Raw genomic sequence first — 19,563 nt, 5'->3', positions numbered from 1 at the left:
ACGACTCTAAATACCGGAGTTAAAAAAATCCCATTGAAAAGATAGGATACGCAATTTACGTAAGGGGATCTGCGGTATGGAAAAGTCGCGGCTGAAAAGTGAGCGTTAGACCCTATTTTGAGTGACTCCAAATACCGGCGGTAGCCTAAAACCAGCGTTAGGAGCCTCTGACGCTGGTTTTCACGGCTACCGCCAAACTCTAAATCTAGGCCATAGTTTTGTAATAACAAATAAACAATTTCAAATATCCTATTTTATGTGGAAAAAATAAAAAATTGTTAACCATGTCCCTTTAACTCAATATTACAATTTTATTAGTATTTGTCTATTTTAATCAATATATAGAGGCCGAATTATCAAGCTCCAAATGGATCTTGATGCCCCTGTTTCCGTGTGAGCCTTCAGGCTCGCCGTAAACAGTAGTTATGAAGCAGCGGTCTAAAGTCTAAAGACCGCTGCTCCATAACATGTCCACTGCCTCTGAGGCTGCGGTCTTCAATCCGCCTGATCCTATGCGATCGGGCTGATTGACACCCCCTGCTAGTGGCCGATTGGTCCCAAATCTGCAGGGGGCGGCATTGCACAAGCAGTTCACAAAAACTGATTGTACATTTATCGATGTGCGGCGGACATTATACGCTACATCGTATCATATCCGCTCGCACTTTGATAAATTTACCCCATAGTATAAACCATTCAAGTTTCTAGAACAGGGATAAAGTGCTGCTTTGCTAGTGATTAGAATTTATTATCACTGCACTACTGCTTAAAGGGAACTAAACAAAGGCACACTGTTTATTTTCAGGCTTATTTGGTTACAATTTGCATCAATACTGTATATATCAGTTATATGTAATTCTTGTTGTTGGGTGTTCAGATGAAGACAGTAAAACACGTATACATACTTTTTCTGTGTGTGCCACTGCTTTGGCTGTTTTTGCACTATTGCTTTTAATGGAGTTATCTTTTGCTTGATTTCGAATAGCAGGTGCACATATTTCAATTGGAGTTAAAGTGAATACTAGACCAGGAGTGCTTTATTGCTCTAGAGCTTAACACTGTTCCTGATCAATCAGGGGAGGCATATTTGAGTAGCCATCAAATCCACAAATAGAACAGCACCAAGTGTTGCTGTGCTGTGTTTGGTTATGTCCCAATAAAGAAATATTTTATCTTACCTTTTGGATGGTGCTGTTCTATTTGTGGATTTGATGGCATTTTGAGGTCGATGGCAGGACCTTGGTATGTGCACCTCTTCACAGACTGATGCTGTTCTCATCTCTTTGAATATTTGAGTAGCCACCAGTCAAGGATTAATTCCTTGGGGATGAACATACAGATATTAGCAGCAGCGGGGTGTTCTGTCGAAAACTCCAAGTCGTCGAAATCTCTAACTAGATTACTTCCTGTGACGGACAGGGGCAACGTTATAATGTTTTTTTCCCTCATTAGAGCCTTTTATTATCACTCCTTTATGTGCTTTTAAATAGGTTAACTACAATATTTTATATCTTCTATTTCCTAGGATCAGTCCTGATAACAGATATTTGGCAGTGGGTTCAGCAGAGAACACTGTTGATTTTTATGATCTTAATCAAGGTCCATCTCTGAACAGAATTGGTTACTGTAAAGACATTCCTAGTTTTGTTATTCAAATGGATTTTTCAGCCGACAGTAAATATATTCAGGTACGTCTAACAGGAAAGAGTGCAGTAGAATGTAGGCATGTTGAAAATTATTAAATCATGACAATTACCACGGAAATTAAATAATCTGCAAATCAAAAATATACGATGTTGCTTTTTTGAAATGTTTATTCTCACTCCTCAGGTAGCCACAGGTGCCTATAGGCGTCAAATACATGAGGTGCCATCAGGAAAGCAAATAGTAGATCTTTTGTTAATAGAAAAGATTACATGGGCCACATGGACAAGGTAATACATTTTTTTTCTTTTTGTTGTGGTGGTGAAAAATTCTAATTTATACAATAGAAATATATATTTAATGTTAAATAATGGAACCTGTAATAATGGGCCTTGTTCTTTGCTTGCAATATGAAATAATATAAAATGTGTTTAGGCTTTCAGTATTGGAAACATGTTTTTTCAAATGCTTATAACTTTCAATGACTAAATTAATTTGCTTGAAATGTTTGCCCTAGACTGGCAGATCCTACAAAGTAAATTAGTTCAGTACATGTTGATTGAAGAAAATGATGTCCCATTTACAAACCTCCTAACTATCCAGCATCCAAGACACAGTTACTAGTTGGGAAGTCTGGCCCACTTTCCACCCACATTCCCATTGTATCGCATCTTTAATGGACTGCCTGAGCCACAGATATGTCCTGTCGAGACATGCCCACAGCTTCCCTACACTGTCCCGTCCACTACCCAATCCTCCTGATGCAGCCCACAACCTTTTTAACCTCCCACTCCCAGGAAGGTATCTAAAAGTTTTGGAAACTATGCATATAGCAGTACAAAGAGTCTTTAGGCAACAATACAGCCAAAACTACTTCTTGTGAATTTTTTAAAGAGACATATCACATGGGATATAATACTTTCTTTCCTAAGATATGGTCCACAGCTTGAGTAATTACTGTTGGGAATATCACTCCTGGCCAGCAGGAGGAGGCAAAGAGCACCACAGTTAAACTGCTAAGTATCACTCCCTTACCCACAACCCCCAGTCATTCTCTTTTCCTTCGGTGCATGGAGGAGGTGAAATTTAGATTTCATCTACAAGCAAGTTTTGGGGTATAGCTGTATTCCACGTCATTCCTTGCAGTCGGGTAGTGGTGGCTTTAAAGCAGTTAGGAACTTGTAAAGAGGTACTTGCTGCATTTTCCTAACACTTGCTCCCCTAGTTTAGAAAGCCAGAGTTGTCTACTCTGTTCTTTCTTCTTCAAAGGTCTTTGTGAGGAACTGTGTCCTCTCATACCTTGTAACTGTCTACATGCTGGACAGCGGAGCAAGTAAGTGCTTTTTATTCCAGTTGGGGAGGCCATGTACTTAACAAATTAAAAACACTGTTTTTGTATTGGGACATAGATAATCCTGTTGTATGGGTTACACTGCGGCATAAAGCAGGCACTGTAGCATGTGTGAGACTAACATTTAAACTCTTTTAAAAAGAAAGGGTAAAATGTTTTTCTTTTTTAAGACACAATGGCCTAGATTTAGAGTTGGGCGGTAGCCGTCAAAACCAGCGTTAGAGGCTCCTAACGCTGGTTTTTACCGCCCTCTGGTATTTGGAGTTAGTCAGGAAAGGGTCTAACGCTCAATTTGCAGCCACGACTTTTCCATACCGCAGATCCCCCTACGCCATTTGCGTATCCTATCTTTTCAATGGGATCTTTCTAACGCCGGTATTTAGAGTCTTGGCTGAAGTGAGCGTTAGAAATCTAACGACAAAACTCCAGCCGCAGAAAAAAGTCAGTAGTTAAGAGCTTTCTGGGCTAACGCCGGTTTATAAAGCTCTTAACTACTGTGCTCTAAAGTACACTAACACCCATAAACTACCTATGTACCCCTAAACCGAGGTCCCCCCACATCGCCGCCACTCTATTAAAATGTTTTAACCCCTAATCTGCCGTCCGCACGCCGCTGCAAGCTACGTTATACTTATGTACCCCTAATCTGCTGCCCCTAACACCGCCGACCCCTATATTATATTTATTAACCCCTAATCTGCCCCCCTCAACGTCGCCTCCACCTGCCTACACTTATTAACCCCTAATCTGCCGACCGGACCACGCCGCTATTATAATAAAGTTATTAACCCCTAATCCGCTTCACTCCCGCCTCAATAACCCTATAATAAATAGTATTAACCCCTAATCTGCCCTCCCTAACATCGCTGACACCTAACTTCAAGCATTAACCCCTAATCTGCCAACCGGAGCTCACCGCTACTATAATAAATTTTCTCCAACATTGGTGTGTCCGGTCCACGGCGTCATCCTTACTTGAGGGAATATCTCTTCCCCAACAGGAAATGGCAAAGAGTCCCAGCAAAGCTGGCCATATAGTCCCTCCTAGGCTCCGCCCACCCCAGTCATTCTCTTTGCCGTTGCACAGGCAACATCTCCACGGAGATGGTTAAGAGTATGTGGTGTTTAGTTGTAGTTTTTTTATTCTACTATCAAGAGTTTGTTATTTTAAAATAGTGCTGGTATGTACTATTTACTCTGAAACAGAAAGAGATGAAGAATTCTGTTTGTGAGAGGAAGATGATTTTAGCAGACAGTAACTAAAATCCTTTGCTGTTTCCACATAGGACTGTTGAGATGAAATAACTTCAGTTGGGGGAAACAGTTAGCAGACTTTTCTGCTTAAGGTATGACTAGCCATATTTCTAACAAGACTGTGTAATGCTGGAAGGCTGTCATTTCCCCTCATGGGGACCGGTAAGCCATTTTCTTAGTCTCAAGCAGAATAAAGGGCTTAATATGGGCTATAAAACTGGTAGACACTTTTATGGGCAAAATCGATTGCTTTATTTGGGCATTTTATACATGTTTATGCTGGTATTTCACATTTATAAACTTGGGGAACGTTTTTTAACGTCAGGCACTATGTTAGACACCTTTTCCAGTCAGGAAGGGCCTTCCCAGTTGTAGGCTGAGCCTCATTTTCACGCCATTACTGCGCAGTTGTTTTTGAGAGCAAGACATGCAGATGCATGTGTGAGGACCTGAAAATAGTTGGAAAAGTTCCTAGAAGGCGTCATTTGGTATCGTATTCCCCTCTGGGTTTGGTAGAGTCGCAGCAAAGGCTGTAGCTGGGACTGTAGAGGGGTTAAAATACAATGTGCAATACTTTTAATGCTTTAAGACACTGTGGTGAAATTTTGGTAAATTTTGAATAATTCCTTCATATTTTTTCACATATTCAGTAATAAAGTGTGCTCTGTTTAAAATTTAAAGAGACAGTAACGGTTTTGATTTAAAACGGTTTTTGTGTTTTAATGACAAGTTTAAGCCTGTTTAACATGTCTGTGCCTTCAGATAAGCTATGTTCTATATGTATGAAAGTCAATGTGTCTCCCCCTTCTAAATTATGTGATAATTGTGCTAAAGCGTCCAAACAAAGTAAGGACAGTACTGTCACAGATAATGAAGTTGCCCAAGATGATTCATCAGATGAAGGGAGTAGACATGGTTCTACATCATCTCCTTCTGTGTCTACACTAGTTTTGCCCACGCAGGAGGCACCTAGTACTTCTAGCGCGCCAATGCTTATTACCATGCAACAATTGACGGCTGTAATGGATAACTCCATAGCAAATATTTTATCCAAAATGCCTGCATATCAGAGAAAGCGCGATTGCTCTGTTTTAAACACTGAAGAGCAGGAGGGCGCTGATGATAATTGTTCTGTCATACCCTCACACCAATCTGAAGGGGCCATGATGGAGGTTTTGTCAGATGGGGAAATTTCAGATTCAGGAAAAATTTCCCAACAGGCTGAACCTGATGTTGTGACATTTAAATTTAAATTAGAACATCTCCGCGCACTGCTTAAGGAGGTGTTATCTACTCTGGATGATTGTGACAACCTGGTCATTCCAGAAAAATTATGCAAGATGGACAAGTTCCTAGAGGTTCTGGTGCACCCCGACGCTTTTCCTATACCCAAGCGGGTGGCGGACATAGTGAATAAGGAATGGGAGAAGCCCGGCATACCTTTTGTTCCCCCTCCTATATTTAAGAAATTATTTACTATGGTCGACCCCAGAAAGGACTTATGGCAGACAGTCCCTAAGGTCGAGGGGGCAGTTTCTACTCTAAACAAGCGCACTACTATTCCTATCGAGGATAATTGTGCTTTCAAAGATCCTATGGATAAAAAATTGGAGGGTTTGCTTAAAAAGATTTTTATACAGCAAGGTTACCTTCTTCAACCCATTTCGTGCATTGTTCCTTTCACTACAGCAGCGTGGTTCTGGTTCGAGGAACTAGAAAAGTCGCTCAGTAGAGAGACTCCATATGAGGAGGTTATGGACAGAGTTCACGCACTTAAGTTGGCTAACTCTTTTATTTTAGATTCCGCTTTGCAAATAGCTAGATTAGCGGCGAAAAATTCAGGGTTTGCAATTGTGGCGCGCAGAGCGCTTTGGCTAAAGTCTTGGTCAGCGGATGTATCATCCAAGACAAAATTGCTTAATATTCCCTTCATGGGTAAAACTATCTTCGGGCAGAATTGAAAGAGATTATCTCAGACATCACTGGGGGAAAGGGCCACGCCCTCCCACAAGATAGGCCTTTCAAAGCCAAGAATAAGTCTAATTTTCGTTCCTTTCGTAATTTCAGGAACGGACCGGGCTCTAATTCTGCATCCTCTAAACAAGAGGGTAATACCTCACAGACCAAACCAGCCTGGAAACCGATGCAAGGCTGGAACAAGGGTAAGCAGGCCAAGAAGCCTGCCGCTGCTAACAAAACAGCATGAAGGAGTAGCCCCCGATCCGGGACCGGATCTAGTGGGGGGCAGACTCTCTCTCTTTGCTCAGGCTTGGGCAAGAGATGTTCAGGATCCCTGGACGCTAGAAATAGTTTCTCAGGGTTATCTTCTGGAATTCAAGGAACTACCCCCAAGGGGAAGGTTCCACGTGTCTCACTTATCCTCAAACCAAATAAAGAGACAGGCATTCTTACATTGTGTAGAAGACCTGTTAAAGATGGGAGTGATACACCCAGTTCCAACGGCGGAACAAGGAATGGGATTTTACTCAAATCTGTTTGTGGTTCCCAAAAAAGAGGGAACTTTCAGACCAATCCTGGATCTAAAGATCCTAAACAAATTTCTCAGAGTACCATCGTTCAAGATGGAAACCATTCGAATGATTCTACCCACAATTCAGGAAGGTCAATTTATGACTACCGTGGATCTAAAGGATGCGTATCTACATATCCCTATCCACAAGGAACATCATCAGTTCCTAAGGTTCGCCTTTCTGGACAAACATTACCAGTTTGTGGCCCTCCCATTCGGGTTAGCCACTGCTCCAAGGATTTTCACAAAGGTACTCGGATCCCTTCTAGCGGTTCTAAGACCAAGGGGCATTGTAGTAGTACCGTACCTGGACGACATTCTAGTACAAGCGTCGTCTCTTTCAAAGGCAAAGGCTCACTCAGACATCGTTCTGGCCTTTCTCAGATCTCACGGATGGAAGGTGAACATAGAAAAAAGTTCCCTGTCTCCGTCGACAAGAGTTCCCTTCTTGAGAACAATAATAGATTCCTTAGAAATGAGGATTTTCTTGACAGATGTCAGAAAGTCAAAACTTCTAAACGCTTGTCAAGTTCTTCATTCTATTCCTCGTCCTTCCGTAGCTCAGTGCATGGAAGTAGTAGGATTGATGATTGCAGCAATGGACATAGTTCCTTTTGCGCGAATTCATCTAAGACCATTACAACTGTGCATGCTCAAACAGTGGAATGGGGATTATACAGACTTGTCTCCAGTGATTCAAGTAGATCAGAAGACCAGAGACTCACTCCGTTGGTGGCTAACCTAGGATCACCTATCCCAGGGAATGAGCTTCCGCAGTCCAGAGTGGGTCATAGTCACGACCGACGCCAGCCTAGTGGGCTGGGGCGCGGTCTGGGAATCCCTGAAAGCTCAGGGACTGTGGTCTCGGGAAGAGTCTCTTCTCCCGATAAACATTCTGGAACTAAGAGCGATATTCAATGCTCTCCAGGCTTGGCCTCAGCTAGCAAAGGCCAGATTCATAAGATTCCAATCAGACAGCATGACGACTGTTGCGTATCTCAATCATCAGGGGGGAACAAGAAGTTCCCTGGCGATGAAAGAAGTGACCAAAATAATACAATGGGCAGAAAATCACTCCTGCCACCTATCTGCGATCCACATTCCAGGTGTGGAAAACTGGGAAGCGGATTATTTGAGTCGTCAGACATTCCATCCGGGGGAGCGGGAACTCCACTCGGAGATCTTTGCCCAGTTGACGCAACTATGGGGCATTCCAGATATAGATCTGATGACGTCCCGTCAGAACTTCAAGGTTCCTTGCTACGGGTCCAGATCCAGGGATCCCAAGGCGACTCTAGTGGATGCACTAGTAGCGCCTTGGACCTTCAACCTAGCTTATGTGTTTCCACCGTTTCCTCTCATTCCCAGGCTGGTAGCCAGGATCAAACAGGAGAGGGCCTCGGTGATCTTGATAGCTCCTGCGTGGCCACGCAGGACTTGGTATGCAGACCTGGTGAATATGTCATCGGTTCCACCATGGAAGCTACCTTTGAGACAGGACCTTCTTGTTCAGGGTCCATTCGAACATCCAAATCTGGTCTCCCTCCAGCTGACGGCTTGGAGATTGAACGCTTGATTCTATCAAAGCGTGGGTTTTCAGATTCCGTGATAGATACTCTGGTTCAAGCCAGAAAACCGGTAACTAGAAAGATTTACCATAAAATATGGAAAAGATATATCTGCTGGTGTGAATCCAAGGGATTCCCATGGAATAAGATAAAGATTCCTAGGATTCTTTCCTTTCTACAAGAAGGTTTTGTCCTACTGCACAAACGACTGGCAGTTGTGCCAGTTGTTCAAGCATTTGTTCAGGCTTTGGTTCGGATCAAGCCTGTTTACAGACCTTTGACTCCTCCCTGGAGTTTAAATCTAGTTCTTTCAGTTCTTCAAGGGGTTCCGTTTGAACCTTTACATTCCGTAGATATTAAGTTGTTATCTTGGAAAGTTTTGTTTTTGGTTGCTATTTCTTCTGCTAGAAGAGTTTCTGAGTTATCTGCTCTACAATGTACTCCACCCTATTTGGTGTTCCATTCAGATAAGGTTGTTTTGCGTACTAAGCCTGGTTTTCTACCAAAGGTTGTTTCCAACAAAAATATTAATCAGGAGATAGTTGTACCTTCTTTGTGTCCGAATCCAGTTTCAAAGAAGGAACGTTTGCTACACAATTTAGATGTAGTCCGTGCTCTAAAATTCTACTTAGAAGCTACGAAAGACTTCAGACAAACTTCTTCTCTGTTTGTCGTCTATTCTGGTAAAAGGAGAGGTCAAAAAGCAACTTCTACCTCTCTTTCTTTTTGGCTTAAAAGCATCATCCGATTGGCTTATGAGACTGCCGGACGGCAGCCTCCTGAAAGAATCACAGCTCACTCCACTAGGGCTGTAGCTTCCACATGGGCCTTCAAGAACGAGGCTTCTGTTGATCAGATATGTAAGGCAGCGACTTGGTCTTCACTGCACACTTTTGCCAAATTTTACAAATTTGATACTTTTGCTTCTTCGGAGGCTGTTTTTGGGAGAAAGGTTTTGCAAGCCGTGGTGCCTTCCGTTTAGGTGACCTGATTTGCTCCCTCCCTTCATCCGTGTCCTAAAGCTTTGGTATTGGTTCCCACAAGTAAGGATGACGCCGTGGACCGGACACACCAATGTTGGAGAAAACAGAATTTATGCTTACCTGATAAATTACTTTCTTCAACGGTGTGTCCGGTCCACGGCCCGCCCTGGTTTTTTAATCAGGTCCGATGAATTATTTTCTCTAACTACAGTCACCACGACACCATATGGTTTCTCCTATTTTTTCCTCCTGTCCGTCGGTCGAATGACTGGGGTGGGCGGAGCCTAGGAGGGACTATATGGCCAGCTTTGCTGGGACTCTTTGCCATTTCCTGTTGGGGAAGAGATATTCCCTCACGTAAGGATGACGCCGTGGACCGGACACACCGTTGGAGAAAGTAATTTATCAGGTAAGCATAAATTCTGTTTTTTAACCCCTAAAGCTAATTCTAACCCTAACCCTAACACCCCCCTAACTTAAATATAATTTAAATCTAACGAAATAAATTAACTAGTATTAAATAAATTATTCCTATTTAAAGCTAAATACTTACCTGTAAAATAAACCCTAATATAGCTACAATATAAATTATAATTATATTGTAGCTATTTTAGGATTTATATTTATTTTACAGGTAACTTTGTAATTATTTTAACCAGGTGCAATAGCTATTAAATAGTTAATAACTATTTAATAGTTACCTGTAAAATAAATCCTAACCTAAGTTACAATTAAACCTAACACTACACTATCAATAAATAAATTAAATAAAATACCTACAATTACCTACAATTAAACCTAACACTACACTATCAATAAATTAATTAAATACAATACCTACAAATAAATACATTTAAATAAACTAACTAAAGTACAAAAAATAAAAAAGGACTAAGTTACAAAAAATAAAAAAATATTTACAAACATTAGAAAAATATTACAACAATTTTAAACTAATTACACCTACTCTAAGCCCCCTAATAAAATAACAAAGCCCCCCAAAATAAAAAAATGCCCTACCCTATTCTAAATTAAAAAAGTTCAAAGCTCTTTTACCTTACCAGCCCTTAAAAGGACCTTTTGTGGGGCATGCCCCAAATAATTCAGCTCTTTTGCCTGTAAAAGAAAAATACAATCCCCCCAAACATTACAACCCACCACCCACATACCCCTAATCTAACCCAAACCCCCCTTAAATAAACCTAACACTAAGCCCCTGAAGATCTCCCTACCTTGTCTTCACCACACCGGGTCCCGATCTGTCCAGAAGACCCTCCGAAATCTTCATCCAAGCCCAAGGGGGGGCTGAAGAGTGACGTCCATCCTCCGCCTGAAGTCTGGATCCAAGCGGCGGCTGAAGAAATCCATCATCGGGCGGAAGTCTTGATCCAAGCGGGCGCTGAAGAAGTCCATCATCGGGATGAAGTCTTCTATGAACCGGCATCTTCAATCTTCTTTCTTCCGGAGCCATCATCTTCCAGCCGACGCGGATCCATCCTCTTCTACCGACGCCTACTCGCCGAATGACGGTTCCTTTAAATGACGTCATCCAAGATGGCGTCCGCCGAATTCCGATTGGCTGATAGGATTCTATCAGCCAATCGGAATTAAGGTAGGAAAATTCTGATTGGCTGATGGATTTGATCAGCCAATCGAATTGAACTTGAATCTGATTGGCTGATTCCATCAGCCAATCAGAATTTTCCTACCTTAATTCCGATTGGCTGATAGAATCCTATCAGCCAATCGGAATTCGAGGGACGCCATCTTGGATGACGTCCCTTAAAGGAACCGTCATTCGTCGGGAAGTCGTTGGTGAAGATGGATGTTCTGCGTCGGCGGGATGAACATGGATCCGGAAGAAAGAAGATTGAAGATGCCGCTTGATAGAAGACTTCAGTCGGATCATGGACCTCTTCAGCTCCCGCTTGGATGAAGACTTCAGTCGGATCAAGGACATCTTCAGCCCCCCCGCTTGGGCTTGGATCAAGACATCGGAGGAGCTCTTCTGGATCGATCGGTGAACCCGGCGTGGTGAAGATAAGGTAGGATGATCTTCAGGGGCTTAGTGTTAGGTTTATTTAAGGGGGGGTTGGGTTAGATTAGGGGTATGTGGGTGGTGGGTTGTAATGTTGGGGGGGGGTATTTTTCTTTTACAGGCAAAATTTTGTAATTATTTTAACTAGGTAACTATTAAATAGTTATTAACTATTTAATAGCTATTGTACCTGGTTAAAATAATTACAAAGTTACCTGTAAAATAAATATAAATCCTAAAATAGCTACAATATAATTATAATTTATATGGTAGCTATATTAGGGTTTATTTTACAGGTAAGTATTTAGCTTTAAATAGGAATAATTTATTTACTAATAGTTAATTTATTTAGTTAGATTTAAATTATATTTAAGTTAGGGGGGTGTTAGGGTTAGGGTTAGAATTAGCTTTAGGGGTTAAAAAATGTATTATAGTAGCGGTGAGCTCCGGTCGGCAGATTAGGGGTTAATGCTTGAAGTTAGGTGTCGGCGATGTTAGGGAGGGCAGATTAGGGGTTAATACTATTTATTATAGGGTTATTGAGGCGGATTAGGGGTTAATAACTTTATTATAATAGCGGCGCGGTCCGGTCGGCAGATTAGGGGTTAATTATTGTAGGTAGGTGGAGGCGACGTTGGGGGCGGCAGATTAGGGGTTAATAAATATAATATAGGGGTCGGCGGTGTTAGGGGCAGCAGATTAGGGGTACATAGCTATAATGTAGCTTGCGGTGGTGTACGGAGCGGCAGATTAGGGGTTAATAATAAAATACAGGGGTCAGCGATAGCGGGGCGGCAGATTAGGGGTTAATAAATACAATATAGGGGTCGGCTGTGTTAGGGGCAGCAGATTAGGGGTACATAGCTATAATGTAGCTTGCGGTGGTGTACAGAGCGGCAGATTAGGGGTTAATAATAAAATGCAGGTGTCAGCGATAGCGGGGGCGGCAGATTAGGGGTTAATAATTGTAAGGTTAGGGGTGTTAAGACTCGGGGTTCATGTTAGGGTGTTAGGTGCAGACTTAGGAAGTGTTTCCGCATAGGAAACAATGGGACTGCGTTAGGAGCTGAACGCTGCTTTTTTGCAGGTGTTAGGTTTTTTTTCAGCTCAAACAGCCCCATTGTTTTCTATGGGGGAATCGTGCACGAGCACGTTTTTTAAGCTGGCCGCGTCCGTAAGCACCGCTGGTATCGAGAGTTGCAGTGGCGTTAAATATGCTCTACGCTCCCTTTTTTGGAGCCTAACGCAGCCCTTCTGTGAACTCTAAATACCAGCGGTATTTAAAAGGTGCAGGGGAAAAAAATCACGCGTAGCTAACGCACCCCTTTGGCCGCAGAACTCTAAATCTAGCCGAATGAGTCCACAAATCATCTTAATTACTAATGGGACATTCACCTCCTGGTCAGCAGGAGGAGGCAAAGAGCACCACAGCAAAGCTGTTAATTAGCTCCTCCCTCCCCTCCCACTCCAGTCATTCTCTTTGCCTACGTTAGTGATATGAAGTGGCAAAGTGAGGTGTTAGATTAGATTCTTCAATCAAAACTTTATTGTTTTTAAAGTAGTGCAAGATTGTGCTGCTTTGTTCTAGGGTGTAACCGTAGTCCATATCAGTCTCTTCAGTAGGGCATTGGTGGCTTTAGAGCAATGGGAACTTGTGGGACATAATTCTCACTGCGCCTCCCATATTCTGCTGCTCTTACCAAGAAAACCTGAGGGATTTTATTCAGGATTTTCGTTTATTTACAGGGCCATGGGAGGTAGAGGACCTCCTAAACCTGGGAACTACCTTGCTGCCAGGCAGAAGATGAGGTAAGTGCTGACTTTATTTCTGGGGAGAGAAGGATCTCAGAAAAAGTTTGGACACTTTCTTTATTTAGACCTCATTGAACTTGGGCTCAGTTTCTCCTCGTCTATCAGGAGACGTTATGGCAGCTAGAATGCAGGCACTGGGTGACATGTGTCTCATCTCCTGGCGGTCTCATTTAATAATAGAGCCGACCGTGAGATTAAATTGAATGTGCTCTAAAGGATTTCTCTGTCATATAGCACTATCAGACTGAACAGCTGTTAAAAATTAAGCTGTTCAGTCTGTTCTCTTGCTCCCGGTGGCTATACTTAGAGATAGCAGACTGAGCAGCTTTTATTTCCAGTTCACAAATTTTATCTTGTTACTCCGGGTGCCTTTACTTAAACAATGGCGACCGGGAGATGGCTTATGAAACTCCCACGAGGGGCGGAGTTTGTAAAGGGCACCAAGATTTTACACTCCTTCCTCCTTAGACTTCTGAAAAAAATCGCGAGTGGAGGAATTTAAGTTTAGAGTGTGTGCCTTGCAGTGGGTACTCCTTCATATCACTTCGGGTTATCGGAAGAAACGGAACAATGCTTGTCGCAGTTCTTGCGCTTAAGATAGCGCTATAGCAAGGGCAGGATTGGTATAGAGAGGCTGTCTGATGCCTCAGCTGGGAACGAGGGTCTCGCTTTCAAGCTGAGCTGTAGAGAGAGTTAGGCAATACCGAAATTCCTCTCATACTTATTCAATAATTTCTGACATCATAAAAATAAAGAAGTTACTCTTTAAAATTTAAAGAGACAGTAACACTTGCTATATGTTGATTTTTATTAACAACATGTTAAGCCTATCAATTATTCTGCCATATGTGAGTCAGATTTATTAAGTAAGTGTAAATTACATTTGATAACACACATGCAGTTCCCTGCGGTTCCCCGCAAATTCCATCTGGAGTTGCTGACGCAGAGATATCGCTTTTTATTTAATTATTCTGCCATAGGTGAGGCAGATTGATTAAGCAAGTGTACATTAAATTTTCTATCACACATGCAGTGCCCTGCTGTTCCTTGCAATTTCCATCTGGAATTGCTGCACAAGACATCACTTCTTTAATGTCATGGCGATACATGTGAACAAAGAATTAACGTTTCTGATAAATTCTGCAATGTTTGCATGCTAATTTAGCTTACCTTCTGCACAAAGAAATAAAAAGTTACTTTTTAAAATTTAAAGACACAGTAACGTTTTTTATGTGCTAATTCTGTTAAAGAATCCAGCTGTTTATTTGTGTAATCCATCCTTTACGATTCAAGGTGGTCCAAGAGGCCATGCTAGAGGTCTCTTGTTTTAGGCTTGGATTCCATTGTGGTTCTACCAATCCGCTTCTATTTCTCATTTATTGAGAAATCTTTAGTTGATGAGGATAGACTTGTCCCAAACCTTATTCTTCTAGGCACATACTGCTTAGGAGCATAGTGACAATGGTCAAATATACAACAATTTTCTCCTAAGGTGTTACAAAAAAAATGTATAGCCCAGATGGAGTTGCCCTGCCTTTAATACATTGTCTATTCTTTTCCCCACGCTGTTGGAAAAAGTGTGCAGGAGGTCTTCTTCACTCAGGATAGTGTGATTGACTCAGTGGTGGTTATTTTGAATGTTTCTTCCCTGCAGCTAAGGAGGAAGATATTTCGGTAATACCGGATAAGGATGAGGTAGATACCTTTATCTGATCAGGAGCTTCTTGAGGAAGTTTTAGCTACTCTGGGTGGCTTCGACACCAAGAGGAAAATAGAATCCCCTCGTTGGTTTAGAGTTTTTTAACACAAAGGATAGTAGTTCCTTCGGGACTCTATACAGATGACGGACCCTATGATTAATAGTTAGAGGGTCTACATTGTCAACCTGCGGTTGGTGTGACTACTGTTTCCAGTGCGGCGGCGTACTGGCTTGTTGCGTTGTCCATCTTCTATGGACAGACACCCCTTTTGCAGGAATAGAAGAAGGGCCTTCAAGTGAGTAGGCTCCTTTAATGTAATATAGTGAAAAGGGAAATTCTTTTATTCCTTCTACCAAGCACGGAGACCCTATCGGATTTAGAATAGGGGAAATCAGTTTAAGAAGCTTGATGCTGACACAACATGAGGGGCATGCACCCGACCCGTAAGGGGGCAGGTTCTCCTTCTCAATCAAGTTCGGTTTTGTGATCATTATCTGTTCGTGGATCCCAAAAAGTAGGGAACCTTCAGAACCAAATTTCTCAGGGTTCCGTCTTTCAAGATGGAAAATATTTGTACCATTGGTTCAGGATGGTCTATTTATGACAATAGTGGTTTTAAAGGACACATATCTACAGGTTCCTATCCACAGGGATCATCACAAGTTCTTAGGGTTTGCCTTTCTAGACAAACACTTCCAGTTTGTGGCTCTTCCTCTCGGTCTGACCACGGCTCCCAGAATCTTCATAAAGGTTCTGGGGTCTCTTCTGGTGGTACTAAGGCCACGGGGCATTGGGGTGCCACCTTATCTGGATGATATTCTAGTCCAGGCGCCATCTTTTCAACAAGCAGGATCCCTTACCGACATGGTGTTATCCTTCCTGAGAACTCACGGGTGGAAGGTAAATTTTGGAAAGAGTTCCTTAGTCCCAGATACAAGAGTGACTTTATTGGGAACCATAATAGATTCCACATATATGTAAGATTTTTCTGACAGAAGTCAGGAAATTAAAGATGTCTAACCCTTCAGTCCACTCCTCGGCCATCAGTGGCCTAGTGCATGGAGATAATCGGGCTGATGGTGGCAGCAATGGACATCATCCCGTTTGCTCGGTTCTACCTCAGACCTCTGCAGCTAAGCATGCTTAGGCAATGGAACAGAGATTATGCAGATTTGTCTCCTCGACTGGAGCAGGAGACGAGGGACTCGCTTCAATGGTGGTTGTTTCTGGATCATCTCGTCCAGGCGCCATCTTTTCAACAAGCAGGATCCCTTACCGACGTGGTGTTATCCTTCCTGAGAACTCACTGGTGGAAGGTAAATTTGGGAAAGAGTTCCTTAGTCCCAGATACAAACGGCAGCCTTCTAGGATGGGGAGCTGTCTGGGGTTCCCTAATGGCTTAGGGACTTTGGACTCAGTTGGAGTCTATTCTCCCATTAACATCCTGGAACTGAGAGTGATCTTCAATGCTCTTCTTTATTTACAGGGCCATGGGAGGTAGAGGACCTCCTAAACCTGGGAACTACCTTGCTGCCAGGCAGAAGATGAGGTAAGTGCTGACTTTATTTCTGGGGAGAGAAGGATCTCAGAAAAAGTTTGGACACTTTCTTTATTTAGACCTCATTGAACTTGGGCTCAGTTTCTCCTCGTCTATCAGGAGACGTTATGGCAGCTAGAATGCAGGCACTGGGTGACATGTGTCTCATCTCCTGGCGGTCTCATTTAATAATAGAGCCGACCGTGAGATTAAATTGAATGTGCTCTAAAGGATTTCTCTGTCATATAGCACTATCAGACTGAACAGCTGTTAAAAATTAAGCTGTTCAGTCTGTTCTCTTGCTCCCGGTGGCTATACTTAGAGATAGCAGACTGAGCAGCTTTTATTTCCAGTTCACAAATTTTATCTTGTTACTCCGGGTGCCTTTACTTAAACAATGGCGACCGGGAGATGGCTTATGAAACTCCCACGAGGGGCGGAGTTTGTAAAGGGCACCAAGATTTTACACTCCTTCCTCCTTAGACTTCTGAAAAAAATCGCGAGTGGAGGAATTTAAGTTTAGAGTGTGTGCCTTGCAGTGGGTACTCCTTCATATCACTTCGGGTTATCGGAAGAAACGGAACAATGCTTGTCGCAGTTCTTGCGCTTAAGATAGCGCTATAGCAAGGGCAGGATTGGTATAGAGAGGCTGTCTGATGCCTCAGCTGGGAACGAGGGTCTCGCTTTCAAGCTGAGCTGTAGAGAGAGTTAGGCAATACCGAAATTCCTCTCATACTTATTCAATAATTTCTGACATCATAAAAATAAAGAAGTTACTCTTTAAAATTTAAAGAGACAGTAACACTTGCTATATGTTGATTTTTATTAACAACATGTTAAGCCTATCAATTATTCTGCCATATGTGAGTCAGATTTATTAAGTAAGTGTAAATTACATTTGATAACACACATACAGTTCCCTGCGGTTCCCCGCAAATTCCATCTGGAGTTGCTGACGCAGAGATATCGCTTTTTATTTAATTATTCTGCCATAGGTGAGGCAGATTGATTAAGCAAGTGTACATTAAATTTTCTATCACACATGCAGTGCCCTGCTGTTCCTTGCAATTTCCATCTGGAATTGCTGCACAAGACATCACTTCTTTAATGTCATGGCGATACATGTGAACAAAGAATTAACGTTTCTGATAAATTCTGCAATGTTTGCATGCTAATTTAGCTTACCTTCTGCACAAAGAAATAAAAAGTTACTTTTTAAAATTTAAAGACACAGTAACGTTTTTTATGTGCTAATTCTGTTAAAGAATCCAGCTGTTTATTTGTGTAATCCATCCTTTACGATTCAAGGTGGTCCAAGAGGCCATGCTAGAGGTCTCTTGTTTTAGGCTTGGATTCCATTGTGGTTCTACCAATCCGCTTCTATTTCTCATTTATTGAGAAATCTTTAGTTGATGAGGATAGACTTGTCCCAAACCTTATTCTTCTAGGCACATACTGCTTAGGAGCATAGTGACAATGGTCAAATATACAACAATTTTCTCCTAAGGTGTTACAAAAAAAATGTATAGCCCAGATGGAGTTGCCCTGCCTTTAATACATTGTCTATTCTTTTCCCCACGCTGTTGGAAAAAGTGTGCAGGAGGTCTTCTTCACTCAGGATAGTGCCCTGCTGTTCCTTGCAATTTCCATCTGGAATTGCTGCACAAGACATCACTTCTTTAATGTCATGGCGATACATGTGAACAAAGAATTAACGTTTCTGATAAATTCTACAATGTTTGCATGCTAATTTAGCTTACCTTCTGCACAAAGAAATAAAAAGTTACTTTTTAAAATTTAAAGACACAGTAACGTTTTTTATGTGCTAATTCTGTTAAAGAATCCAGCTGTTTATTTGTGTAATCCATCCTTTACGATTCAAGGTGGTCCAAGAAGCCATGCTAGAGGTCTCTTGTTTTAGGCTTGGATTCCATTGTGGTTCTACCAATCCGCTTCTATTTCTCATTTATTGAGAAATCTTTAGTTGATGAGGATAGACTTGTCCCAAACCTTATTCTTCTAGGCACATACTGCTTAGGAGCATAGTGACAATGGTCAAATATACAACAATTTTCTCCTAAGGTGTTACAAAAAAAATGTATAGCCCAGATGGAGTTGCCCTGCCTTTAATACATTGTCTATTCTTTTCCCCACGCTGTTGGAAAAAGTGTGCAGGAGGTCTTCTTCACTCAGGATAGTGTGATTGACTCAGTGGTGGTTATTTTGAATGTTTCTTCCCTGCAGCTAAGGAGGAAGATATTTCGGTAATACCGGATAAGGATGAGGTAGATACCTTTATCTGATCAGGAGCTTCTTGAGGAAGTTTTAGCTACTCTGGGTGGCTTCGACACCAAGAGGAAAATAGAATCCCCTCGTTGGTTTAGAGTTTTTTAACACAAAGGATAGTAGTTCCTTCGGGACTCTATACAGATGACGGACCCTATGATTAATAGTTAGAGGGTCTACATTGTCAACCTGCGGTTGGTGTGACTACTGTTTCCAGTGCGGCGGCGTACTGGCTTGTTGCGTTGTCCATCTTCTATGGACAGACACCCCTTTTGCAGGAATAGAAGAAGGGCCTTCAAGTGAGTAGGCTCCTTTAATGTAATATAGTGAAAAGGGAAATTCTTTTATTCCTTCTACCAAGCACGGAGACCCTATCGGATTTAGAATAGGGGAAATCAGTTTAAGAAGCTTGATGCTGACACAACATGAGGGGCATGCACCCGACCCGTAAGGGGGCAGGTTCTCCTTCTCAATCAAGTTGGGTTTTGTGATCATTATCTGTTTGTGGATCCCAAAAAGTAGGGAACCTTCAGAACCAAATTTCTCAGGGTTCCGTCTTTCAAGATGGAAAATATTTGTACCATTGGTTCAGGATGGTCTATTTATGACAATAGTGGTTTTAAAGGACACATATCTACAGGTTCCTATCCACAGGGATCATCACAAGTTCTTAGGGTTTGCCTTTCTAGACAAACACTTCCAGTTTGTGGCTCTTCCTCTCGGTCTGACCACGGCTCCCAGAATCTTCATAAAGGTTCTGGGGTCTCTTCTGGCGGTACTAAGGCCACGGGGCATTGGGGTGCCACCTTATCTGGATGATATTCTAGTCCAGGCGCCATCTTTTCAACAAGCAGGATCCC

At 42.2% G+C, this 19,563-nt stretch overlaps 1 protein-coding gene across 1 annotated transcript in view; it reads left to right on the top strand.

The window, feature by feature from the left end:
* Positions 1-19,563, top strand: part of EML6 (EMAP like 6) — a 540,560-nt gene that overhangs the window by 489,954 nt on the left and 31,043 nt on the right. The window contains exons 41-42 of the mRNA XM_053712691.1: positions 1,526-1,688; positions 1,831-1,934. Of these exons, the coding sequence (XP_053568666.1) occupies positions 1,526-1,688; positions 1,831-1,934 (267 nt within the window). The remainder of the gene's footprint in view (positions 1-1,525; positions 1,689-1,830; positions 1,935-19,563) is intronic.

Source organism: Bombina bombina, chromosome 4 (genome assembly GCF_027579735.1).
Source record: "Bombina bombina isolate aBomBom1 chromosome 4, aBomBom1.pri, whole genome shotgun sequence".
NCBI lineage: Eukaryota > Metazoa > Chordata > Amphibia > Anura > Bombinatoridae > Bombina > Bombina bombina.
Note: the sequence above shows the minus strand (reverse complement) of the source record. Positions and strands in the feature narration are given on the sequence as shown.